Source organism: Mustela erminea, chromosome 19 (genome assembly GCF_009829155.1).
Source record: "Mustela erminea isolate mMusErm1 chromosome 19, mMusErm1.Pri, whole genome shotgun sequence".
In the NCBI taxonomy this organism is placed as follows: domain Eukaryota; kingdom Metazoa; phylum Chordata; class Mammalia; order Carnivora; family Mustelidae; genus Mustela; species Mustela erminea.
Window position 1 is genome coordinate 8,104,892 of NC_045632.1, and position 26,996 is coordinate 8,131,887.

Below are 26,996 nucleotides of genomic sequence, written 5' to 3' on the forward strand. Positions count from 1 at the left end.
GACATCTCAGGAATTGTTTCTTCATCATTCACTCCTGCACCCCAATATTTCACATCAGAAATAACTCATAATTCCTTCTGGAACATTGGTTCTTCTCCTGCATCCCAACAGTGTGCACTGGACAAGGAGCGCTCTCACCTTTCTGTAGTTGGTAGGGTTGACTTCTGGGAGTAGAGGGGGTCAATCAGTACTGCCCTCTGTCTCATGGGTTTTTCTTTTATTCCATACTCATGTCCTGGAGCGGGGAAAGTCAGGTCTTGGGTTTAGCTGGTGACATTAACTCCCACTTTAATGTTAGGAACCTTCGTGAAGTGTGTCAATGGCCACTTGGTGACTGTGGTATTTATTGCAGGGACAGCTGACCTTCAGGGATGTGGTCATAGAACTCTCTCAGGAGGAGTGGGGATGCCTGACCCACACTCAGCGGCAACTCTACAGGGATGTGATGTTGGAGAACTACGGACACCTCTGCTTCTTGGGTGAGGGAGACTCCTTCCAGATTCCCCGAACCACACTCTGAGTTTTCTCCTTTCTGTGAAGATTGTCTTTTGGACAATTCCTGTTTGAATAACTGGAATTCAGATCCAGACAGAGAGGGGAGGAAGGAGGGATTTGTACATGTAGAGAAAAGTCATCATCATGTGTCCTTTTCATCTTTAGCTTCTCAAGGTAATACCCCACTTCTGTATAAGAGTTTCAATTCTAAACATTTAGTGGCAAAGAATGGTGCTGCTCACATGTTAAACTGAAATTTCCCCTTCTTACTATGTCTATTGCTTGGAAGTGGAGGTCAGGATGTGAACATTGGAAATGCCTCCAGTGTGTTCTAAAGGGACTGTTGGGCAACAGCTTTTGGAAACTATTTTCTAGAATTGTACAGTATCCTCTCTTCTGCGCTGAACACAATCCTGATGGAAAGTTAGAATCTCTGGCGATACTCATTTTCCTTTTTCCTCCTAAACAGGTCTCACTGTGTCAAAGCCAGACCTGATCACTTTTTTGGAGCAAGAGAAGCAGCTCTGGGATATGAAGAGAAAGGAGACCATAGGCTTCCATCCAGGTAGGTGGGAATGAATGAGGCAGATGACAGAGGGGAGGTCCAAGTCTGAAGGAGGAACATAGACCTTAAGCTGTGGTTCCACTAGCTGTCCTTGAATGAAAATCAGTTGGAGACATGCCCGGTTTTATTTCTCTCATGCTCCCAGAGGGACATCTACTCTCCCACATTATCAAGGTCTTGTGTCCTCTAGGGATTCTCCTTCAGTTCCAGTGATGGTCTGCCACATCCACAGGGAGGACCAGGAGACTCTTCTTGGAGGGGGGAAGGCCCCCTCAGTCTGAGAGCTTCTCCATTGCTTTGAGGGCCCTGGGGAAGTCATCCTATTTCTGAGGACCTGTATGTTTTGGCCTTTGTTAGTTCTGGTTTTCATCATGAGACAAGTAGGTTAGGGTAGTTGTATGCACACTGGGTTTTGGTGCAGAAATTCCCAGAGCAGTAGAGACACAAGATTTCTAACGTTTTCTGGTTTATGCTTTCTAATGTTAGGGAGGCTTTAATCTTATTCTTACAAAATTGACATTTAGTAACTGCATCAGATAACAAACCACCTCCCTAAAATGAGACAATGTGCAGTTCTATTTCCCCTTTCTGTTCATTCCTCAATGGTGAAATAATTCAAGGTCTCTGTTTCCTAGCCTTCTCACATAAATAATGTTATTGGGGGGACTAGCATATTTAGAACTCAGAGCTTGGAACCTTTAAGAAAGTCTCACTTACTATGTAAGTCAAAAAAGGATAAATTTTATGCTTTTGCCAATATAATTACGTGTATTTGATTGTGTTTGTGTATCATTCATACATGCTCTGATTCTTACTGTTAATTTCTCTCCCTGGGGAGTGGTGAGTGAGTGTTATACTATGTATACTATGTCTAGGTGAGTTGACATCAACACAGAATTAATTTCATCATGTATTTGTGGGTGAATTGTTTTCTTTCGGCATGAGAGAAAAGAGTTTCTGGAATTGAAAGTTACTTTGAAACACCTTACACCTGTGTATCATGTTTTGGTAGGAAATAAGAAAGATTTATTTTATCTTTAATTATATTACATTATGGTGTGCCTTGGTACCTTCCTCATTAACTTTTGTGTCTTCTGTGAGTATTTTCATTGTGGTTACCTTAGAGATTCCTTAAAACAACTTAGAGGTAAAACAAAGCTTTTGAATCTCAATACTGTGAATTGCACACAAAACACTTCTTCCTGTCTCCACCCCTGCACCCACTTTGTTAACTGATGTCACAAATTCTAACATTTATGTTGTGTAGTTTATGACCTATATGAATGATTTTTATACTTTTTAAAAAACAAAATTCTGTGGCAGAAATAAATGTGACCTGGGTAATTCTAGCACTACAGGTTTGTTTAACTGTGTAAATACTTATACTTAGCGGAGAACTTTAGGATCCCATCTGGTTCAGTTTCTGGGTAGAATCCTTTTATTTCATTGAGAGAGCGTTCCTTTAATGGTTCTTGTAGTACAGGTCTACTGGTAAACGTAGAAAGAAGGGTCTTTACTTGGGAATGTCCTCATTTCTACATCTGTGGAAAAGAGTGCCCAGTAAAGTATTGTTGGTGATATTTTTCAATCTTTCAGTAGCTGAGTACGTTATGCTGGCCCCATTCTTGTTGGGACTGCTGGGATCCCACTACTGTTCTTCCTAGGAGCTCTTGCACAAGGTGAAGTGCATTTGCCATTCTGTTTCAAAAGTCTCTTTCCATCTGTGGTGTTTGATGGGTTAATTACAATCTGTCACTGGTTCATGTCTTTTTTTTTTTTTTTTTTTTTAAAGATTTTATTTATTTATTTGACAGAGAGAGATCACAAGTAGGCAGAGAGGCAGGCAGAGAGAGAGAGGAGGAAGCAGGCTCCCCGCTGAGCAGAGAGCCCGATGCGGGACTCGATCCCAGGACCCTGAGATCATGACCTGAGCCGAAGGCAGCGGCTTAACCCACTGAGCCACCCAGGCGCCCACTGGTTCATGTCTTGACATTTATGCTACTTAGAGTTTTTAGCAAGCTTGAAATCTTTAAAAAAAAAAAGGCGGGGGCGTCTGGGTGGCTCAGTGGGTTAAAGCCTCTGCCTTCAGCTCAGGTCATGGTCAGGGTCCTGGGATCAAGCCCCACATTGGGCTCTCTGCTCGGCAGGGAGCCTGCTTCCTCCTCCCTCTCTCTCTGCCTGCCTCTCTGCCTACTCATGATCTCTCTGTCAAATAAATAAATAAAATCTTGAAAAAAAAAAAAGAATTTTTAGCAAGCTTGAATTGTCTCTTGTGTCCACAGAGGTCACCCTCATCTTCTTATGGGGTCCCCTTAATGAGCATATTGGACCACTTTGTTGGTATCCCACGAGTTCCTCAGACTCCATCCTTTTCCACCTATTTTTTTGGTCCCCTCAGTAGAGAATTTAGAAAAATTGTCTTTAAGAGTTCTGATTCTTTCTCTGCTTCATCAAGTCTGTTGCTGATCCCTTAGTTTATTTTTAAATTCAGTAATTGTACTCTGGGACTCCGTTTCTGATTCCTGGATGTTTTACTTTTTGTCTCTCTGGGTTTACATTTTGGTCATGCTTCGTTTTCCAGATAAAAGTTTAGTTACCTGTAGTCTTCTCTTTTTCCTCCACTCAGATTTTTATCATTATAATTTGAAGTGCTTGTGCTTTGTTGTTGTTGTTGTTTTGTTTTTGGTTTGGTCTGGTTTTGGTTTGGTTTGGTTTTCTTTTTTGCAATGTATGGGTCTTTATTAATTTAGGGCCAGTTTTGGAGATTTGTTTTGTTCCTCTGATTGGAACATATTTTTCTTTTTCTTTGAATGTGTTGTGATCTTGGAGTGGTATTTGGGAATTTAAAAAAAAAAAAAAACAGTCTAAGGGCCCAGGATTATAGACTTGTTTTCTTCAGGAGAACACTAATAATAGCAATTCCTGGGTTCTGTCACACTTGACCCGGGCATTTGTCAAGTCTGCATTCCTGTTCTTTCCCAGTTTCAGGAAGAGTCACTACTGTACAACGAGTGACCCTACCTCTCTCTTTGCCTTCAGCTCTGTTGTCTCTCCTTGTTTGAGCAGGTGTTCACCTGAGTAGCCTCCACACTGCCTCTACAGGTGCCCTGATTCCCTCTCTGTTTTCCTGTGTAAGGCATGTGAAAAGGAGTCAGATTTAGTAATGAATAAAGGAAATGTGTGTTGTGTATGTTGTGTGTTGTGCATGTGGTGTATGTGTGTCCAGACAGTAACATGACCACAAGTACAGAGGGTTTCTGAGAGTGCCTTCTGTGGGGATAACTCAGGATTGACCTGTGACTAGGTTCCTGCAGATGTTGTGCAAATTGTCCTGGGTCAGAATCACCAGGAGCACTTGTAAATCTTGGATCGCTGTGCCCAGGCTTACATTACCATGTCAGTAGCTCTGGGGCAGCCCCCAACCTTTCCTTTCTTACCCCATCTCAGGTGGCTGTGTAGGGACTAGACCTTGAGAACCTGTATCTTGGGACACATTCATAGTTGGGTTCTTCAGGAAAGGTAGTAGCCCATGTGTAATGTAGTGAGATACACAGGTGTGTAGTCTTGGTTCTCCAGGCATGAAAGTGGACGGGTGTGTGTTGGGCCTTTCCTATGTTGTACCTCGGATGCCTGACCTTTGTGTCTACGTCTGAGTATTCAACCAGGAAACCACTCAGGCTACCTATGTGTGGTGTGGGCTGGAATGTTCACTTTGAAGTGTTCCTTCATGGAAGCTGTTCTGTGTGAGGACCGCTGGGTGAACCATTGAGTGTCAAAGAGAAAAGGAACAATCCAAACATGGGTCACCTTCTAGAAGGGCATATGTACTGTGTGCTTCCTGTTCCTATGTAGGCACCCAGATTCAAACCCTGACTCGACCAGTAGTGAGAGGTTCCCTATACCTTCCTTTATCTACATGATTTCTTTGAGTGAGAGGACAATAGTATTATCGCTAACCCATAAACTCTAGAACATTGAATACATTAATAGGAAATACAGCATCAGTAACCGTGAGACAGACATTGTATGCACTGTGCAAAGGAATGTTTCAGATACTAGTAAATATATTTTTCTAATTTCTCTTGATCTTAGGAAAAATTTTTTAAACCATACCACAGAAATAGAATCCCTTGTGTTTCTCTGAACACATCATTATGTTTAAAATTTTAGCCAGATACGTATTAGAAATTAACATACTCTGTGGTTTCTTTTGTGATTGAGGTTTTCTATTTTTATTTCCCCACTTGGCTAATAAAATGAAATGTATTCTGAAAATTTGTATTATGCTTTCTTTTTATTTGCTTACACAAATCATTTTAAATTTTCTTTATTTGAGAGAGGGAGAGAATAAATACAAATTAGGGGAGGGCCAGAGGCAGACCAGCAGAATCCCCACTGAGCGGGGAGCCCCAGGTAGGGCTCTTTCCCAAGACCCTGCATCAGGACCCAGTTTTTAGGCAGAAGCTTAACTGACTGAGCCACCCAGGCTTCCCTACACAAGTCATGTCTTGATATAGATTCCCATGGCCATGATCTTGTATCAGACTTTTCTGTTGTTTTATCTCTGTGTCTTCCTCCTCTAGAGGTGTTAGCAGTCTCCCAGGACCACACACCCAATGCCAGTTGTGATGTCAGAGATCTTCCATGGGCCTCTGTGCTCAGATCAATGATTATTCCTCTTTTCCCACAGCAGACAAGCCTCCAGGAGCTGGGAAGTTGCCATAATCTTTGTGGTGCAGGCTGTCCATGCAGTCGTGGCAACCTGATAGATGTTGTACCACTGTCGCTCTTTACTTCACTGGAGATAGGATAAGTTCTACAGCTTTTATTGCCAAACGGGAGCATAGCCAACTCATTGTACATTGTCTGTAATGGAGTCTGACCCACACTGACAGCTTTTGGGTGAAAGATTTCTGCCATGACACTGGATGCACACTTCTTTGTTAGGTTGACAGAGTGGCCAGGGATGTGTTTATGGTGGCACAGTGTTCATCTTCGGGGTCTTCCAGACCTTCACAAGTGGCCCTATGGCCGATGGTTGAAAGCATCTTAAAGTCAAACCTTCCAGGTCCGTTGACTTTGTGACCTACCCTTCATGGGACTGTATATCACTGCCAGGTGAGCAGCAAAATATCATGAAGGAAAATGTATTGGTTGCTGTTGTGGATACCTGCCCTGAATCATACATTCATATATGTGCCTCATACAGTCTTGTCACTATTCCTTGAAGTCATGTGGTGATGTCATGATCTGCGTGAGCATTTCCTTGGTTGATGTTTTAGTAATACTTGTCATTCCACATGTTTGTGTATAAAAAAGCTTGGGAATATAGTGAACGCATCTGGCTCTTGGGTAGAGGACAGATGAGTTTGTTTATTGTACAGGAAAACAGATGTTTCTTTCTGTGAGAAAGGACCAGGTAGATACATTGGATGTTCCTTGATGATACTAGGGTTTCCTGTGCTCAGAATCCCACAGAAGTGATTCAAACCCACCGCATGTGCAGCATCTCGCGGTATCAGTTGTGGGTGCACAGCTGGCCAGTGGAATTCATGTGATGAAGACGTTTATGATGTTTGCTGTGTCATGAGTCATAAGATGCTTAGACTTTGACCTGGGAACCTCCTGTCGTCTGCCCAGATTGGGAAATGGTTACAGGCCACCTGGTCACAGTTTAGAATGTGTGTCATGTTGGGCTTTTCATACTCTTGGGATTATCCATGGATTTTATTCAAAACAAAATATATATTCATGGGTGTGTTTCTTGTTTGTTCACTTACGTTGTTGTTTTGATTATACATGATATTTGTCTTTGAGTTACTTGACATCGCACAATACTCTGTGGTTCAAACCATGTTGTCACACATGACAAGACACAATGAAACAAGCAGAAACAGACCCATAAATATAGAGAGTACCCTGACTGTAACCAGTGTGGAATGGAGAAGGATGATGGGCAGCATGAGGAAATGGGAACGGGAAGCACATGCTTCCAGTTGTGTTATAATGAGTCATGGGGATAACAGAGTATAGGGAACTCGTTCAGTGGTATAATGACAACATTTTATGGTGCCAGATGGTAGCTACTTGGTAGTGAGCAGAATAGAACCTATAGAGTGGTCCAGTCCCCATGTTTTACACCTGAACTAATGGAACATTTAAAAGAAAGCAAGATAGATACCAAGAAGCATATGCCTTTATAGGTTAAAGTAGTGTCTTAAGAAGGTGCAGGCAAACAAAGTAAACCAACTGTGCAGAATAAGCTAATCCTAAGTATTAGTAGTAGGAAAAAATCCTAGGAAAGCAAACTGACCTGTACCACAGTGGAGATAAAGGTGCATAGTGGTAGAAGGGAGAGAGCAGGGGAAAGACAAGTGTCTGCCCAGCAGTGTGAAGAAGTAAATTGGTAGATGAAGAAGAGCCTGTGGTCCTCACAGGCTGAGCAGCTCAGGGGGTACATGGAAGAACAGTCATTTCTGTGAGAGCTTCTTAAGTCTATTTCCCTACAGTGTCTTATCTCTCATGTCTCACCATTAAAGAGTGTGTAATAATGGCCACACGTGTCAGGAAGGCTTTTCTGTGTAAGTGGATTCTTTTGGGAAGACCAGAAAGTGCAACCAACTTTAATAACTGAACTCATTTTACACAAAGTCAGTTTTCAGGAGGAAGCCTAAGTTGAAACAAGTGATCCTATAGCCTGAAGACATGGGTACTAGTACAAATGCAGGGAAAACTTGGAATTGAAAAAGGCCACGGATGCAGTGGGGTCCAAGCTACAAAATCCAACGTTGCAACCGGAAGCAGATTGCACCTGCATTTGTTGTCAAGGAGGGAGTTGTTTCCATGAATATGGTGGCCGTGGTGAATTTGGGTTGGGTGGTTTGTTGCTCTTAATGTATGATCCTGTTTTGGGAATTGGTCTTCGTTGTGTAGAAACAAAACTAATTTTTATGTTTTGGTTTGTGTACTAACTTTCTAAAATCCACATGAGTTGTTAGAGGATTAAAACAATAAGGATTCACCACGGGAAGCAACGGCCGTGGAGCAGGAGGATCCTAGACTCATTCGTCCTGTCATGAGCACCACTAGGCAACTGTCAGGTCCTCCTGAATGCCCCAGACATTGGGCTGAGGAGTGACAGGACAGACTGCCAAGTGAACAGGGAGAAGAGGCCACATGGAAGATGGCAGATAATGTGGAGACATGGTTTAGGGAGGAGAGGAGTATAGCACTGTGGCTGGAAGGGAGCCCCGGCTCTGCAGTAAGTGTCATGACAGCGGAACACTCTGGGGATGCCTAAGGAGGTTCTACAAAGCCATTGGCTTGGAGAGGGAGAAGGGCTGAATTTCATGAGTTCTTGGAACCAGCACATCTTAAAGCCTGGTTTTTTATTTATTTATTTATTTATTTATTTATTTATTTATTTATTTATTTTTTTATTTCCAGCATAACAGTATTCATTATTTTTGCACCACACCCCGTGCTCCATGCAATCCGTGCCCTCTATAATACCCACCACCTGGTACCCCAACCTCCCACCCCCCGTCCCTTCAAAACCCTCAGATTGTTTTTCAGAGTCCATAGTCTCTCATGGTTCACCTCCCCTTCCAATTTCCCCCAACACCCTTCTCCACTCTAAGTCCCCATGTCCTCCATGCTATTTGTTATGCTCCACAAATAAGTGAAACCATATGATAATTGACTCTCTCTGCTTGACTTATTTCACTCAGCATAATCTCTTCCAGTCCTGTCCATGTTGCTACAAAAGTTGGGTATTCATCTTTTCTGATGGAGGCATAATACTCTATCTTAAAGCCTGGTTTAATGGGCAGCAGGTTTGGATGGGATAGAACTAGGATGGCACTGGGGTGCTCCTGCAGAGAAGGCTGGCAAACAGCCTGGGGGCTCACAGCATGGAAACAGCCATCTGGAGAACACCTGGGGCGCACAGTGGGGAGAGTATTCAGTAGTCTAGGAGCACATTCCTGAGAGGAAACTTTCAGTGACATGTGGCTCCCAGAACACTGGAGTTGGATGACACCATTTCCCTCTCCCGTCCTGTAGCATAAAGCAGAGCCCCGCTCAGGACACTGGCTGTCTGCCTTGCTTGCACCAGGCCCCACCCCCTGTGATCTGAGGGGACTGCCCTTCTCAGTGAGGCTTGTCTCAGGCTCAGCAAGGTCAGCCCCTGCCCAGATCCTGAGCCAGGGATTCTGCAGGGCTGCAGTCCTGGTGGAGTTGATGTCAGGTCTCCTTTGACAATCAGAGCAGAGCTCACCTAGTTCAAACTGGCCACATTGAGGCCAGGGACAAAACACCTCCCATAGCAGGCAAGGAGAGCTCCTGCAGACCACTGGCCTGAAGGATACAGAACGAGACATTGTTGAGTTTTCTAATGGACAGAGGAAGTTAGAGAATTAGACAAAAGCCATGATGAAAGAATTTATCCCAAACAAAACCAGCAGGTAAGGCCAGGGCCAGAGAAGCAATGGAAACAGTAGTTAGGAGCTTGATGGCGAATTTAAGGCAGCAATCCTAACAGTACTCAAGGAGTTGAGAAAAGAATAGTGAGAACTTTACTACAGGGATAAGAGTTTAAAAAAAAAAAAAGGTTGAAAAAAAGTTGGTTGTCTGGGTGGCTTACTCTGTTAAGCCCCAGGCTCTTGGTTTCTGCTTGTATCTTGATCTCAGGGTCCTGGAATCCAGGCTCAAGTCTGCCTCTGCACTCAGTGTGATGCATACATGTGATTTCATCTCTCTAGCTTCCACCCAAACTCCTATCACCCCCATCCCCCAGTAGATGTCTTTTGAAAAATCAAACATAGGTGAACAATGCAATAAGCCAGATTAGAAATAGGTTATTAAGAGAAGGCTGGAAGGCTGATGTTAAGAGAAGGCTGGAAGAAACAGAAGAATGACTTTGTCACATAAAAGGCAAAATGAAGGGAAATACTGAATTGGAACCAAAGGAGGGAAAAGAATCATGCAACAAGGGATTTTTTTTTTAAAGATTTTATTTATTTGACAGGCAGTGATCACAAGCAGGCAGAGAGGCAGGCAGAGAGAGAGGTTTCCGGGAAAGCAGGATCCCTGCAGAGCAGAGAGCTCTATGCAGGGCTCAATCCCAGGACCTTGGGATCATGAGATGAGCCAAAAGTCAGAGGCTTAACCCATTGAGCCACCCAGGTTCCCCTAACACAAATTTATTTAGGGAGCTCATTGACACCATTGAAAGTAGGAAGATTCCCAGGTCTAGGGCTTTCCTGTGCTGGGAGAGTATTTCTTCGAAATTCAACCCTCATGCTTCTTACTGGTCTAAGGTGATTTCCAAATTCTTTGGTTCAAGGTTAGCAGTTCATTCTTAATTACTTGTCTGTTTTTAGGCATTATCTTTCTTTTGTTCTAAATTACCCTATTTGTTTTCATTTTTGTTTTTTATGATTTTGTTTATTTTGGGTGCCTGGGTGGCTCAGTAGGTTAAAGCATCTGCCTTCAGCTCAGGTCATGATCCCTGGGTCCTGGGGTCAAGTCCTGCTTTGGGCTCTCTCCTCAGCAGGGAGCATGCTTCCCTCCCTCTCTATCTCTCTCTGCCTGCCTCACTGCCTACTTGTGATCTCTGTCTGTTAAATAAATAAATAAAATCTTTAAGAGAAAAAAAAAAGATTTTGTTTATTTGACAGAGAAACACAGCAGGAGAGGGAACATAGGTTCGGGGAACAGGAGAGGGAGAAACAGGTTTCCTGTTGATCTTGGAGCCTGAGCAGGTCTGGAGCCCCATATGGGGACTCCATCCCATGACCATGGGATACTTGACCTGAGCTGAAGGCAGAGGCGCCCCTTTATCTGTTAAATCATATAGTAGTTTGTGGGATTTAGTGTTTTACCACTTTTATTTTTGATAAAATGGGCATTACTTGTTAGTATTAATTACCTCTGTTAGTATTAATGTGCTATTTCAGATTTTTCTTTGTAATTTTTATTCCTATACTAAGTTTCTTTTAAAAAATAATTTTATTTATCTGACAGAGGGATCATAAGTAGGCAGAGAGGCAGGCAGAGAGAGAGGGCGAAGCATGCTCCCTTCTGAGTAGAGAGCCCAATGTGGGACTCGATCCTAGGACCCAGGGATCATGACCTGAGCTGAAGGCAGAGTCTTAACCCATTGAGCCACCCAGGCATTCCTCTCTACTAACTTTCATCTAATTGTTTCCTTTTTTAGTTGGGTGGAAATTAAGTTGCTTGTTCCAACATTTTTGTTACCTCTATTGTATAACAACAAAAATGAAAAACAAAGTGTACTCAGGAAACTGGCAGAAATAAACAAATAATGACCAGAAACAGTAAAAGAATTAAGGTGATTTTTAGGGATTTCTGTAATCATGTCATGTGTGAACAGAGATAGTTTTACTGTTTCTTGTTTAGTTTAGATTCCTTTACTAGATTTATGGTTGCATAATTGTTCTCAATAGAGAACTCAAAGGCAGTGGTGGGGTCAATTCATTACCTGCTCATCATAGAGGAGAAGCTTGCAGACTCTCCCTACTAAATAGGTTTCAGCTTTTCATACATCTGTGGCATTCATTAGGTTAGGGTTTCCTTCATTCTCTACCTTGAGTGTTTTTAGCATGACATGCTGTCCAATACTGTCTGCCTTATTTGTATTCCTTCTCCCTTAAAATGATCATGTCATTTTTGTCCTTGGTTCTGTTAATGTGGAGTCTTGAATTTATGGTTTTCTTTTTTTTTTTTTTTTTTTAAGATTTTATTTATTTATTTATTTGACAGAGAGAGAAATCACAAGTAGGCAGAGAGTCAGGCAGAGAGAGAGAAGCAGGCTCCCGCTGAGCAAAGAGCCCGATGCGGGGCTCGATCCCAGGACACTGAGATCATGACCTGAGCCGAAGGCAGTGGCTTAATCCACTGAGCCACCCAGGCGCCCCAAATTTATGGTTTTCTGTATGTTGGAGCGCTCCTCATTCCAGGTCCAATTCCCACTTGATGATCTTGTAAAAAGGGAAAATGTGCTGTTGATTCAGATTGCTATTTATTGTGAGCTTCGAGTGAATATTGGTCACAGGCAGTAGTTTGTAAACTTTGTTGTTTGTAGTGTCTTTGTCTGGCTTGCATGAGCTGGTAATGCTGGTGCCACAGAGAGAGTGTTCTGCTAGTTTCTCTGATAATTCATGCCTTAGAAATGTTTGAGATTTGCAGTCCTTCTCCTTCAGTGTCTGAATATCCAGTGAATTAATCTGGCACACAATTTTTGCTTGTTGGATTTTATCTTTTATTCCTTTCTCACTCTGGTTTGTGGTTGTAGATCAGTTTGGTTTTTTTTTTATTTGTTTTTATGAATGCTTAAGTCTAAATTGTTCATACTTTTTTTTTTTTTTTGACATTCATACTCATCTTTTGGTGTGAGTTTGTAGTCCCTGATTATCCACTGTTGCCTCTTAATTTGATTCCTACAGTCAGTTATGCTCTCCTTTTGCCTTTTTACCTCTCATTTTAGTCGCACTTTTCTTTATTCTATATTTAGTTCATGGGCTGTCAGTGTTGATCTTTTCTGACAAACAATTCTTCCTGTGGTTGATAGTTTCTATTTTTCCGTACTCTAGTTGGTTCATTTCAGTTTTCTGTTTCAGTATCCACCGTTCTGCTAATTTTGAGCTCATGTGACCCTTTTCCTGATTGTTAGAGGTACAGGAACTTGATTGGTGCTACACCATGACCATACCGCAGTATTCTCTATTAGACTCTACCTAGGGTGCCTGGGTGGCTCAGTGGGTTGGGCCTCTGCGTTCGGCTCAGGTCATGATCTCAGTTCTGGGATCGAGTCCCGCATCGGGCTCTCTGCTCGGCGGGGAGCCTGCTTCCTCCTCTCTCTCTCTGTGCCTACTTGTCATCTATCTCTGTTAAATAAATAAAATCTTAAAAAAAAAAAAAGACTCTACCTAGTACATTGTGTGCCATGTTGTGTGTCCATGGAGAAATGAAGTCCTGATGACTCCTTCTCAGTCATCTTTCTGACATTGTCTGATTGACTTGATGCTTCTGTATTAAAAGTCATCAGTATATTATTCTGAATGTAGTAAGTGCAATGGTTTTACTTTTATTTGGTATCTTTCAGCTGTATCTTCACATGACACCCAGAGTTTCCTGCTAAAGCAGAGCATACAAGGTTCTTTCCAGAACGGATCAATTCCCAGATACAAACATAGTGCTGTTGAGATTTTACACTTACATAGAGACTGGGACAATGATGGGGAGAGTGATGGGTATCAAGGATTTCAGAGAAGACAAATCCAAACCAAGTCAACTGCCTTTCATGAGAATCTCACTGCCCCAAATGGTGAAGGATGTAAACATCTGTGGAAATCCTCCCTTTTGAAGTCAACTGTTTTTGCAGAGCAATATGCTTCTGTCAGCACAAGCTCCGATCAGATATTCCATCATAGCGATTTGTGGACAGACCATTTGGCACATCTGGAAAGTAACCGAGTCCACGCTGAGAATAATGATTTGAGCCATTTGGAAGATAGGACTGACCTGACCTTAAATCAGAGATTTAGAAATGAAAAACAAAGTGCTCAGTGGGAGCCATTCTACAGGGGCTTCACCGAAGAGTCGGCCCTCCAGAATGACCGGAGGCTTCTCAGGGGAGATAGAATTGCTCAGTGCACTGAATCTGAGAAAACATTGAACCAGGGCTCCCATGCTCACAGATGGGTCAGGACTAGGTTTGCAGAGAACCATTATGAATGTGATAAATGTGGGGAAGGCTTTCATCCAAGCTCTAACCTCAGTATACTCCCTTCAGGAGACAGTCCTCACAAGGATAATGAATGTGGGAAAGCTCATAACCAGTCCTCCAGTGTTGGTGATCATCAGAGAATTTATGAGGGAAAAAGCCCATTCATATCTAATAAACCAGGGATCATGTTTAGTCAGTCATCGAGATCAAATAGAAACAACACAATTCCTAGGGGTGAGGAAACTTGTATTTTTAAGGAATGTTGTAAATCCTTTGACTGCCACTCGACATTATCTCAGTTCCCACAAATGCATACTGGAGAGAAAATATGCAAAATATGTAAATGCAAGGAATGTAGTAAACCTTTTAAGGACCCTTCATCAGTAAAGGGACATAAGCCAGTCCACACTGGAGGGAAACCGTACAAATGGGCAAAAGGTGTGAAAGCATCTACATTGTCCTCCACCCTTCCTGGAAGTCACCAAACTCATACTGGAGAGAAACCTTACCAATGTCACGTATGTGGCAAGGCCTTTAAGTCGCATTCAGATGTTACTCGACATCACCGAGTTCATACTGGAGAGAAACCTTACAAATGTCAAGAATGTGGCAAGGCCTTTCACCAGAGCGCAGGCCTTAGCCAACATCGCAGAATTCATACTGGAAAGAAATCTTACAAATGTCAGGAATGTGGCAAGGCCTTTATGTGTACTTCAGAGCTTACTCAACATCACCGAGTTCATGCTGGAGAGAAACCTTACCAATGTGAAGAATGTGGCAAGGCCTTTATGCGCCCTGCAGGCCTTACTCAACATCACAGGCTTCATACGGGACAGAAACCTTACCAGTGTCATGAATGTGGCAAGACCTTTAACCAGAGCTCAGTGCTTACCCAACATTACAGAATTCATACTGGAGAGAAGCCTTACCAATGTCAAGAATGTGACAAGGCCTTTAGGCAGAGCTCAGGGCTGCTTCGACATCACCGAGCTCATACTGGAGAGAGACCTTACAAATGTAAACAGTGTGGCAAGGCCTTTAAGATGCCCTCAGATATTATGAAACATCACCGAATTCACACTGGAGAAAAACGTTACAAATGTAACGACTGTGGAAAGGCCTTTATGTGGGTCACATCCCTTACTAAACATCATCGAATTCACACTGGAGAGAAGCCTTACCAATGTAACAAATGTGGCAAGGCCTTTCATGACAGCTCAAGACTTACTGCACATCACCGAATTCATACTGGAGAGAAACCTTATGAATGTGAAGAATGTGGCAAGACCTTTATGTGGCCCTCAAACCTTACTCGACATCGCCAAATTCATAAGTGGAGAGTAGTCTACAGACATAATGTGATTGTGAAAACATCTATGGCCTTTTCTTCATTTACTTCATGTCAGAAATTTTATATAGGAGAGTAACTGGACACACAGAATGTGTCCGACCTCTCACTAGAACTCCCAACGTACTTCAAGTCATAGTTACCATGTAGCAGAAGAACTGTAAAATGTAAAGAAAGTGGATAAGACACGCCTTTTCTGGAATTTAGTATTTACTCAATATCACAAAATGCTTACTAGATTCAAACCCTTGGAACTAATGAATGTGGAAAGACCTTCATTTCTATACACACTGGAGCAAACACCGGAGAGAACATTAAATAAAGTAAATTTGAAGACATAAATACTTAGATGACTTTCTAATTGAATTCAAATGCCAATAAATGTAAGGAATGAAGGAACTCAATTCAGACATTACTCTGAAAATAGTTATTACAAGGAAAAATCAAACACTTAGAAAAGGTATATACTATTCTGTTTCAACAGATATAGTAGATAGGGTTTTATGTATGCTTAATTTCAATATATTTTTTTAACATTTTTTACATTGACCTTATTTGAGATTTGTGACAGTTTTATTTTACTCTGAAATCTCTACCAAGAATCCCTTTATCCCTACTGAATCTGGAAGACCGCGTGGCTGATTTTTGCTCCATCAAAGACACTAGATGCCCTGGTACATTAAGTGGGATGCACACATGCCTAATTTTCCATGGAAGATGTAGGATTGTATAATATATAACATACGAGGAAAATCACCGTGGAGATGTTTATGGTTACAACATTGATGTATGTTACATTGAAATAGGTGTTCAGAACACATACTGCTTCATGTTTTAAAGTAAAGAACTTCCTCAATATTAGAAATAGAAGGTTTTACTAATTGTTATTTAAGAAAAAGAAGGTGGCAGTCAGTACGCTACCAGTGCATCTTTGTAGGCACAATCATTAGAAAGTATGACTTGATGTGGTTAAATGAGGAAATCCTGACAGATGACTGAAGGAGGGTAGCTAACTCTTCCCTACAGTGTCATACCACTGAACATACACATTTCTTAGGAATGTACCTCAGTCCTGAAATTTTGGGAAATAGGTACTCCCCATCCTTCCGACAACACTTGAATGGTTTTGCACACATTTGTTCTGTATTTCGAACAGTGATGATAGACTGTATTTGAAATGCATAACGTATTGTACGTGTGAACTTAATATATTTTCATTAATAAAACCTAGTGGTTTTTCATGTATTGGTATGGGTTTGTCATGAATGAGGTGTTATCCTACCTACAGTGTTAATCTCTCTCTTTGAAGGTTGCAGGTAAATGATGGAATCAATCACCTGTTTGGTACTGGAGTAAAACAATTTACTTAGGAATCCATTTTCCCAGTGCTCTGAAGGTTTAAGGGATATGTGACTGTTTCCCCTAGTCTGTGCTATGATTCTCTCCTCTTTGTGAATACGATGATAGTACTGTGGGTGTATTAACTGAGGCATGTAGCATAGAGGTAGGTATTTTTGGTGTCTTTGCTCATGTACTCCATGATGCTACTTGGCATTGATTTTGTGTAGCTAGCAGTTTCGCAGGGGCCTTGCACTGACATTGCCCAGTCAGCATGCTGCAGAGTGTCAAGTTAGTGGAACATCTCATATGAGATCTACACTCCATCCTTGTGAGCCAACATCTCTCTTTCCTTATTTTTTCTTTTTTAAAAATTCTAAAATTTTATTTACTCATTTTGCCGACAGATCACACCTAGGCAGAGAGGGAGGCAGAGAGAGGAAGGGAAGCAGGCTCCCCCCTGAGCAGAGAGCCTGATGCAGGGCTCCATTCCAGGACCCTGGAATCATGACTTGAGCTGCAGGCAGAGGCTTTAACCCACTGAACCAGCCAGGCATCCCCATCTCTATTTCTTGCAATGCCTTCCCTCCCATAACCCATAGAGAACACTCCCCCTACCCCAGGACTTCCCTAAATCTGTTATAGTCAGGATGGCATATTCTGGACTTAGACTTGGGACTCTGTAGCACAGCACCATGGCCCCAAATGAAACATGTGCCCCATGAGCTACACTGAGTGGTATTTTGATGTGTCTATGAGGTACACATGTGCATATGACCATGTTATGTGTGTCATAGATACCCCACAAGAAACAGAAATCTATCCCAATAGGAATCATGTGGTAGCCCAGGGAAGAGACAGAAAATATAAGATGAAGAATTAGCGTGTACAGGAGAATTGTCCTGAGCTTCCCTAGTGACTCCCTAGATGTAGAAGTTATTTCCCGATCTCCAGTTGTATTTGCCCTCATTTTTATTTCCAGCTACATAGGCACCATAACCATTCTTTCTTGCCTGTGCTATGGAGAGAGTGCCCTCAGAAAATGCTTCATTGAGATTAGACAGATGGAAAGCAGATGGGTATTAATTCCAACATGAATGATGTGGGATGTGAATCTAAGTAAAATTTGAGGAAGGCACCGTCCTTTGAGAGAAAGACAAGACCTATTGAAAGGAAATGTGAGGAACTCTTTCCTGTGTGGGGAGAGAGCCAGAGGTGGCTCCCTTTAGTCACTGCAAAGGCACAGGCAGCTCTTGCTGATAAATACATGTAATGTATTCAATCATTTATCTAATGAATACATGTAATGGGGAAAGGAAATGGCAAATGTGGGTTTTTCAGGAGTGGGGAGGTCCTGCTTCATCCTTATGATTTGATCGACCTCCTGTGTCTTCCTGAGGATTAATGCTGTTGGATGTCAGTGATGACTGTACTGCCCCTGCCTAGATGCATGAAAAGGGATGGAGGAGGGTGTTAGATGATGCAGTCATGTGGGCATTCTACCGTGTGACATCTTAAGATGTCACACGGTAGAATAGATGTTTGAGATGATGAAGCCTTTTGGAGAGTGGAATAGGCCAGATCAGCAAGGCATGTGCTGTGGTTGCTTTCAAGCCCTTGTTTCCTATGTAGATCCTTCAGGGAAGCTGATTCACTGATGTGCGGTACATTCCTGCCCTTTCCTCAGCATGGTAGTAAGTATAGTTCTAGGCTCTGCCTCCTTACATGGCACAGATTTGTTAGAGAATCAGTTCAGCAGTGAGAGGCAGTGAGCATATCTGCCTGAAAACAGCCCAGCCCAAGTACTGCAAGTTGGAAATCAGAAGCAATGATTTCCATTGCTGGCCACAAAACAACTTTAGGTACACAAACAGAAGCACAACCACACACCCTCTCAGAGTCTGTAACTTACAACCAAAAGAGAACTAGTCCTCACCAAAATGAGGTTATGATACAATTGAAATAACAAATTTCTTTGGTTTTATCACATGCTATGTTATTTTCCATGAGATCTTCCCAGTCAGATGCCATATTTCTCTACACCGCAAACTGAAAGCACCATATTCAATAAGTATTTCGCTTTTTCCTTCTCCCTGCCTACTTGTGATGTCTCTCGGTCAGATAAATAAATAAAACCGTAAAAAGATTTTATTGGACAGGAAACACAAGCAGGGGGAGAGGGAGCAGTAGGCTTCCCACTGAGCAGGGAGCCCAATGTAGATCTTGATCCCAGGACCCTGGGATAATGACCTGAGCTGAAGGCAGATGCTCAGTGACTGAGCCACCCATGTGCCCCCACAGGACAGACTCTTAACTGTCGAGAACAACCTAAGGGTGGTTGGATAGGGAGTGGGTGGGAGGGGTGGATGCAGTGGGTGGTGGGTTAAGTAGCACACCGTGATGACCAATTGATGTTGTATGTAAGTGGAGAATAGAAATTCTCCTGCTGAAACTAATACTATGTGCAAATGAAGTGGAATCTAAAGAAAACTTGGAGCTACAAAAAAGTAACTTAAGGACAGAAAATTGTTACTTGGTGAAAAGATGAGACATAGAAACAAAAACACTTTTCGCCCGGAAGACTGACTTAGCCTGCATAGTTAGGATAAGTATCTAGTAAGTGCTGATAAGTGCTGGTTGCTACCTTTTTTTTTTTCCCTAAGATTTTTATTTATTTATTTATTTGAGAGAGAGACAGTGAGAGAGAACATGAGTGAGGAGAAGGTCAGAGAGAGAAGCAGACTCCCCGTGAAGTTGGGAGCCCGACGTGGGACTCGATCCCGGAACTCTGGGATCATGACCTGAGCGGATGGCAGTTGTCCAACCAACTGAGCCAACCAAGCATCCCTGGTTGCTACATTCTTAAAGGCTCTCGTGACTTCTGTCCATCCACTAATAAGCAATATGGAACTTGACGGGGTTTTGGAATATAGGTGAGGCACAGTGGGGTGGAATCCAGAGCTGATGACCAAGAAAGAATTCTTGAGATGTCTTTGGTGTAAATCAGTGGTTTCTTAAAGCACCAGGACAGGACCCCTAGGCAGAAAGAGCTGCTCATTTTCCTGATGTGTCACCGATTATATAATTGGGAACTGGGGAGTTGAGGACAAACAGGGTGTTCAGAAGGACTGTCATATGCGAAAGAAGACTCAAAAGAGAATGGGGACCTGGTTATTGTCAAGCAAAAGCTGTTTTTCTTTCCAGTGAGCTACGGATATGAAGATAGTTGCCAACTTCCTGGAGGACTGTTGTATTCTTCAATCACACCTCCTTGTGGTTTGGTTTCAGGTTTAGAAGAAATTTAATTTTACATATTTTTCCTTCTGCCTCAGCCTCCCTCAATTTTGTGGAGGGGAGGGTGATGTTAGGACCTCAGGAAACTGAGTTAATGGGTCTCTGGAAGTTAGGCTATACATATGATAAGAAAGCTGCTTGCTCATAAATCCATAGGATATGTGTAAAGTGAGGAAGAAAATTGTCCTGTAGTGATAAGAAAAACCTGTGTTCCAAGATGGCTGACCTAGGGAGCTAAGGAGTCCCCAACTTCTGCCCTTGGGCTCTTCTGGTTTCTCCTCTCTGCCCTGCTGCTCGAAGGTGCTAGAAGTACCAAGTATGCAGAAATAGGTACAAATTATCCTGTCTGTGATACATACCAAGAATCGATTAGATGGAGGACCTCGATCAGAAAGACTGCTGACACCAAAGATTAACTTTTTATATCCTCAAGAGTTGTCTACCTGGAGAGGCAAAGCATTATTTGATGTAGATTTCATCTTTTCTCCTGTAAGTTTATGACTCCTGTTTGCAATTCTAAATCCCTCCCTCTTTTTTTTCAGTCACTGTGGCATGCAAGCTTTCATTGCCTGTCTTTGAGCCTCATGTCTTTCAGGCGCTCATAATTAGGAAATTTTTAAAGTATTCGACAAACCAAAGAAGGGAGAATGGAGTGAGGAAAACAAATCTCTCCTTATATTCATTCTGTTGTATGAACTGACCTCTATGTTTCAGACCCAGATCAGAACGTGCAGACAGAGCTGGGGATCAAGGGCAGCTGTAGCTTCATTGCTTTGCCAGCCAAGGAGGCTTCAGCAGGTTGAGGCCTTCAAACCGACAGCCCACTCACAGGAAGGGGCTGGGGGTTTGTAGGGGAACATGGGAAAATGGCCGATTTCCAGAGGAATTGTGTCTGTGCTGCCAGCCGTGTTCATCATGCTGTCAGGGTTAAGTATGCATTTTTTTAAAGAATTTATTTATTTATGTGACAGATCACAAGTAGGCAAAGGCAGGCAGAGAGAAGGGGGGAATCTGGCTCCCCACTGAGCAGAGAGCCCGATGTGGGGCTCCATCCCAGTACCCTGAGATCATGACCTGAGCCGAAGGTAGCGGCTTAATCCACTGAACCACCCAGGTGCCCTAAGCATGCATTTTTCTAAAGCGTGCTTTTAAAATCTAGTCACAGTGTGAAATTCCTTCCTATTTTAATTTCAATTTGCTAGTATATGTATATTGCTAATACTTATATCTAGGTTTTTGATGAGGAGGCTTTTGTTTCTACTTTTTTATTAATGATTTTATTTACTTACTTGACAGAGAGAAAAAGTAGGCAGAGAGGCAGGGGCGGGGGTGGGGGAGGGAAGCACACTCCCTGCTGAACAGAGAGCCCAATGTTGGGCTTGATCCCAGGACCCTGAAACCATGACCTGGGCTGACGGCAGAGGCTTAACCCACGGAGCCACCCAGGTGCCCAAATAAAAAATTTTTAAAAACTTAAATTAAAAAACAGACACAGGGGCACCTGGGTGGCTCCGTGGGTTAAGCCTCTGCCTTCGGCTCAGGTCATGATCTCAGGGTCCTGGGATCAAGCCCCACATGGGGTTCTCTGCTTGGTGGGGAGCCTGCTTCCCCTCTCTCTTCCTGCCTCTCTGCATCCTTGTGATCTTGGTCTGTCAAGTAAATAAATAAAATCTTTGAAAAAAAGGAAAGTAGAGTCACATGTGCAGATCACAAGTGAAGAGCTTCATGGATGGAATTTCACAGACTTATTTCATCTGTATAAGCCATAGAGGTAATGAAACACAATATTGTCCTCTAAACTCCTTTTGAGGTCTCAGTAACTTTTCTCCTAAGCTCAGCACTGTTTCAGCATCTAAGGCAAAGGATTGCTGTGCTCCCTTTTTTACTTTGTAGAAATACCATCAGGCAATGGAGACTCTTATATTTGGCTTTTTTTTCTTTCTCTGTCTTTGTGAATTGGTTGGTTTTCCTGCATGTTACTGTGCATCATTCATTAGAATGGACCGATCCTGTTCCGTTGTGTGGATGCCAGTCGCATCATTCTATTGTTAATAGGAGGGGAGATGGTTCTCTGTGCAGGACTGTCATGACTAGTACTGACATAAAATCTATGATTTGTCTTTCAGTGGAACATGTATGTACACAAGTTGTTTCTTGTGACAGATTCCCATTGCCATGACCTTAGACCTAACTACTCCTTCGATTTCTCTCCATCCTTTGTGTATCTCTACAGAGGCACAAAGCCTGCTGTAGGGCTCAGTCCTAAAACCCTGAGATCATGACCTGAGCCAAAATAGACGTTAACCCAAGTGAGTCACTGATGCAGCCCCATCTATGATTTTTATTTTATTTTATTTTTAATTTTTATTTTATTCATTCATTCATTTCTTCATCCATCCATCCTTTATTCATTCATTCATTTATGGAATTTAGAACTGTGGAATTGAAAGTATGGGCATTAGTTGCACACTTGTGAGAAATGTAGAAACGTAGACCCTAATCAGAAATGAAAATCAGAATATGAATTTTAACGAGGCCTCAGTTGATTGTCATACACAGTAACATTGGAGAAATATATGTCTAGATGCTCTACACTCTTCCCTTATTCTGTGGCTTTCTTTGTCTGTAGTATATTATTTTGATAATTGTGACTTTGCAGTATGCCTTAAATTACGATGTGTGCTGTTCATTTTCCAGATTATTCTGGGTATGTGTTATCCTGTGACATCCATGTAAAGTTAGGGTGCATTTTGTCCTTTCTGCAAAAATAGCATTGGGAATTTGATAGAGAGTACATTAAATCTGCAGGTCAATTGAAGTTTTATTGATAGGTTAATAGTCTTAAGTATTTGAGTGAAAGAACATCAATGTGTTTCCACTTATTTCTTGTTTCAATTCCTGCACACTATTCATAGTTTTCATTGTTCCAGATTTGATATCATTATTTTGAATTATAAGCATTTTATTTTGGGGATGTTCCTCTAAATGTATTATGTCTCAACTTTTGGAATTCTTTTTTAAGTAGAAACAACAAATTTTCTATGTGTTGAGTTTGTATTCTCCAGTGTTGTAAATTTTTTTACAAACATTTTTACAAATTTTTTTAGTTTACACAGATTTCTTTTTATTTGTTAAAAGATCTTATTTATTTATTTATTTAATCAGTAGGGAAGGAAGCTCCCTACTGAGCAGAGAGCCCGATTTGGTGTTCAATCCCAGGACCCTGGGATCATGACCTGAGCTGAAGGCAGAGGCTTTACCCCACTAAACCACCCAGGCGCCCCTTTTCACAGGTTTCTAACGACAAGGATTTCCAGGAGAGGAAAATGGCCTTGGAATAGGAGGACACTAGACTCATCACATCTCAGGAACACAACTAGATAAGTACCGAATCATCTTCAGTACTCCAGAAATGGCCATGAAGACTGTCAGATCAGACTCCCCAAGTTAAAGGAAAGAAGAGGCCACATCATAGATGGCAGGAAGTTTGGAAACATGGTTGATGGAGGGAAGAATTACAGTGCTACGGAAGGCAGGGATCCCTGGTTGTGGAGAAAGTGACATGACAGAGGGAACGCACAAGGAGAATGTTTCTCCAAAGCCCCTGGTGTGCAAAACAAGAGGGGTTGAATTTCACGAGTTCTTGGAACTAGCAGGTATTAAAGCCGAGAGTTTTAAAGGTCAGCAGGCTTGGCTGGGATTGAGCCAAAAAGGTGCTATGCTACTCCTGGTGAGTAGGAAGACAAGCAACCTGGGTACAGACAACCTGCAAACAGTAATCAGAAGAATGACTGGGGGACACAGTGGGAAGAGTATTCACTAGTCTAGGAGTGTTTCCCTGTGAGGAAACATTCAGTGGGATATGTGTCTAAGAACACAGGAGTTAGATGGCAGCATTTCCCTCTCCTGCCCTGTAGCACAATCTCAGAGCAGTGTCCCAGTGTCCCAGTGTGCCAGTGTCCTCGTCAGTGAGGACATTGGCTGTCTGGCTTGCTTCCTAAGCCCCAGTCCCCTGTGCTCTGGTTGGACTGACCTTCTCAATCTAGCTAACCTCAGGCCCAGAAAGGTGGGCCCCTGTCCACACCACATCTCCTGAGCAGAGCAGAGAGTTCTGCACAACCTCCGTTCTGGTGGAGGTGATTTCAGGTCTCATTTCACAAGCAGACCAGAGCTTACCTAGTTAAAACTGACACATTCAGACCAGGGAGCAAATACTGTCTAAAGAAGGCAAGGAGAGCCTCTGCGGACCACTGACTAGAAGGATGTAGCAGGACAAATCACTGGCTTTTCTAACACAGAAAGGAAGGCAGACTTAGACAAAATGCCATGATGGAAGAATTTATCCTAGAAGAAACAAAAAAATATGGCCATGGCCAGAGATCTAATGGAAGCAGTTATCAGTAACATACCTAATGGAGAATTAAAGGCAACAATTGTAGAGATGCTCACAGGTTTGAGAAAAAAGTGCTGAGAACTTTACCACAGAGACAAGAGTTAGAAGGGAAAAAAAGATGGAGCGCACGGGCATCTCAATTATATCTGATTCTTGGTTTAAGCTTAAGTAGTGATTTCAGGATTGTAGGATCCAGCCCCAGGTCAGTGTCAACATTCAGTGTGCTGTCTACTTGATATTCTCCCTCTCTCTCTGTAGCTCCCACTCATGCTCTTTCTCTCTCTTTATTTTTATCTCAAATAAATAAATCTTTTTAAAGACTTTATTCATTCATTTGACAGACAGAGATCACAAGTAGGCAGAGAGGCAGGAAGAGAGAGAGAGGAGGAAGAGGCTCCCCGCTGAGCAGAGAGCCCAATGTGGGGCTCCATCCCAAGACTGTGGGATCATGACCTGAGCTGAAGGCAGAGGTTTTAATGCACTGAGCCACCCAGACACCCCTCAAATAGATAAATTTTTAAAAATCAGTGAAATTAACAATGCAATAAATGAGATTGAAAAGAAGATTGGTGCAATAAACAGCAAGTTGGAGGAAATGAAGGACTTTCTGACCTCAAGGACACAAAAAAGGAAAATAATGAATCTGAGCAAAAGAGAGAAGAATCCTCTAGTACAAGATTTGATTTAGGGAACTCAGTGACTGGTTCAAATGTTGTAACATTCCTAGGTCTTGGGCTTTTCTGTGCTCGGAGAGTTTTGTTTCCAAATATAACTTAAATTCCTGTTTCTGGTGTAAGAAGAGTTCCCATTTATTTGGTAGAGGGTTGATAATTCAGTCTTAGTGACTTGTGCAATTTTAGGAATTATCTATTGTTGTTGTTACTGCTTTTATTCCCAAATTATCTGATTTGGTAGTTTATAAATGCTGACCAAGTTAAAACACAGCCAGTTTTATTATTTTGGGTGAACTGGGCATTACATTCAGTGTTCTGTTACAATTCTGGTCTCCCTTTTACTTATTTCAGATTTATCTTTGTCATTTATTGTACTACTACATTTCATTTAAGTTTTTTCCTTTGTGGAAAGTTAAGTTTTTTATTCCAGCTCTCTCTCTCTTTTTAAGAAGATTTTATTTATTTATTTGATAGAGATCACAAGTAGGCAGAGAGGCAGGCAGAGAGAGGAGAGGAGGAAGCAGGTTCCCTGCCAAGCAGAGAGCCCAATGTGTGACTCGATCCCAGGCCCCTAAGATCATGACCTGAGCTGGAGGCAGAGGCTTAACCCACCAAGCCACCCAAGCATTCTTCCAGCTCCTTTTTTTTTTTTTTAAAACTCAGCCATGCATTGCATAAAAGAAATTTGAAAATGGAAAGTGTTGCAGACAACGTTTAGCAGAAATAAACAATACAAACAATAGAAAAAAAAGCACAGAAAAATTAAATTAGGATTCTTTAGGGTCTTTTATAGATCATGTCATCTGTGAACACAGATAATTTTACTTTTTCTTTTTTTAGTTTGGATTCTTTTTATGTGTTGTTTTTTTTTTACCCCAGTTCTGACTTGAATGTCCAGTACCATGTTGAAAGGCAGTGGTGGTGTTATTTCATTACCTCATTTCTGATCATAGAGGAGAAGCTTACAATCTTTACCTGTTGAGTATATTGGATTTTTTTCCATTTGTTTCATTTCAGTTTTATGTTTAAATAACCATCCTTCTAATTTTACGCTCATGTGGCACTTTTCCAGATTATTTGAGATGCAGGAAGGGATTTGTGCTAGAACATGACAGTATCACAGAATTATCTATTAGGGTATGTGGTCAGTATGTTGTGTTCCAAGGTAGGGTGTCCATTGAGGAAGGAAATTCTGATGATTCCTTCCCAGCCATCTTTCTGACACTCTCTGATTGACTGGAAACTTGTATGTTACAAGTCATCAGTATATTCATCTGAAAGTAGTAAGTGCAATGAGTTTACTTTTCTCTTATTTGATATCTTTCAGCCATATCTTCACATGACACCCAGAACATCCTGCAAAAGCCAAGCATAGAAGCTTCTTTCCAAAAAGTGACAATGGGTAGATATAAAAATAGTGTTCTTGAAAATATATACCTAATGACAGACCGGGAAAGTAATAGAGAGAGGGAAGGGCATCAAGGATACCATGAAGGACGTAGCCCATCTGAGGCAATGGCATCTAATAAGACTCAAAATGACCCAAATAGTGAAAGATATAAAACATCGTGGAAAACCTACCTTTTTAAGTCAGCTGCTTCCACAAAGCAGTGTGTTTCTGTCAGCAAAAGCTCCATTCAAGTATTCCAACATAGCTCTTTGCAGAAAGACAGTTTGGACAATCTGGAAAGTTATCTAGTCTGTGCTGAAAACAATGATTGGAACCATTTTCAAAACGGGATTGGATTGACCCCATCAGATACTTCTGAAAATCAGAGATTGAATAATGAAGAACAAAGTGCTAAGCGGGATCCACATGAGAGGGTCTTCACTGAGGAGTCGACCCTCCAGAATGACCAGAGCCCTTCCAATGGAGACAGCAATGCTCAGTGCCCTGAATCTGAGAAAACACTTAACCAGGGCTGCAGTGTTCAGAGACGTGTGAGGACTCAGTTTTCAGAGAACCACTATGAATGTTATAAATGTGGGGAAGTCTTTCATCAGAGGTCTAACCTTATTACACATGAGAGTATCCATTTGGGTGAAAATCCTGATGAATCCAGTCAGTGTGAGAATGGTCCTCAGCAGTCCTCCAATATTGGTGATGATCAGAGAATCCATGAGGCCAAAAACCCATT

The 26,996-nt window shown here is 42.0% G+C and overlaps 1 protein-coding gene across 7 annotated transcripts in view; it reads left to right on the top strand.

Moving 5' to 3' along the window:
* The window catches only part of LOC116579133 (zinc finger protein 345-like), a 70,319-nt gene that overhangs the window by 3,373 nt on the left and 39,950 nt on the right, over positions 1 to 26,996 (top strand). For 4 of the 7 annotated variants that reach the window (XM_032324105.1, XM_032324106.1, XM_032324107.1 and 1 more), the window contains exons 3-4: positions 353 to 479; positions 965 to 1,060. In XM_032324105.1, the coding sequence (XP_032179996.1) occupies positions 353 to 479; positions 965 to 1,060 (223 nt within the window). Of the gene's footprint in view, positions 1 to 352; positions 480 to 964; positions 1,061 to 1,205; positions 1,922 to 13,187; positions 14,457 to 14,624; positions 15,888 to 26,185; positions 26,235 to 26,996 lie in introns of those variants that run through there. The other 3 variants (XR_004281149.1, XM_032324109.1, XM_032324110.1) reach the window with 3 other exon arrangements.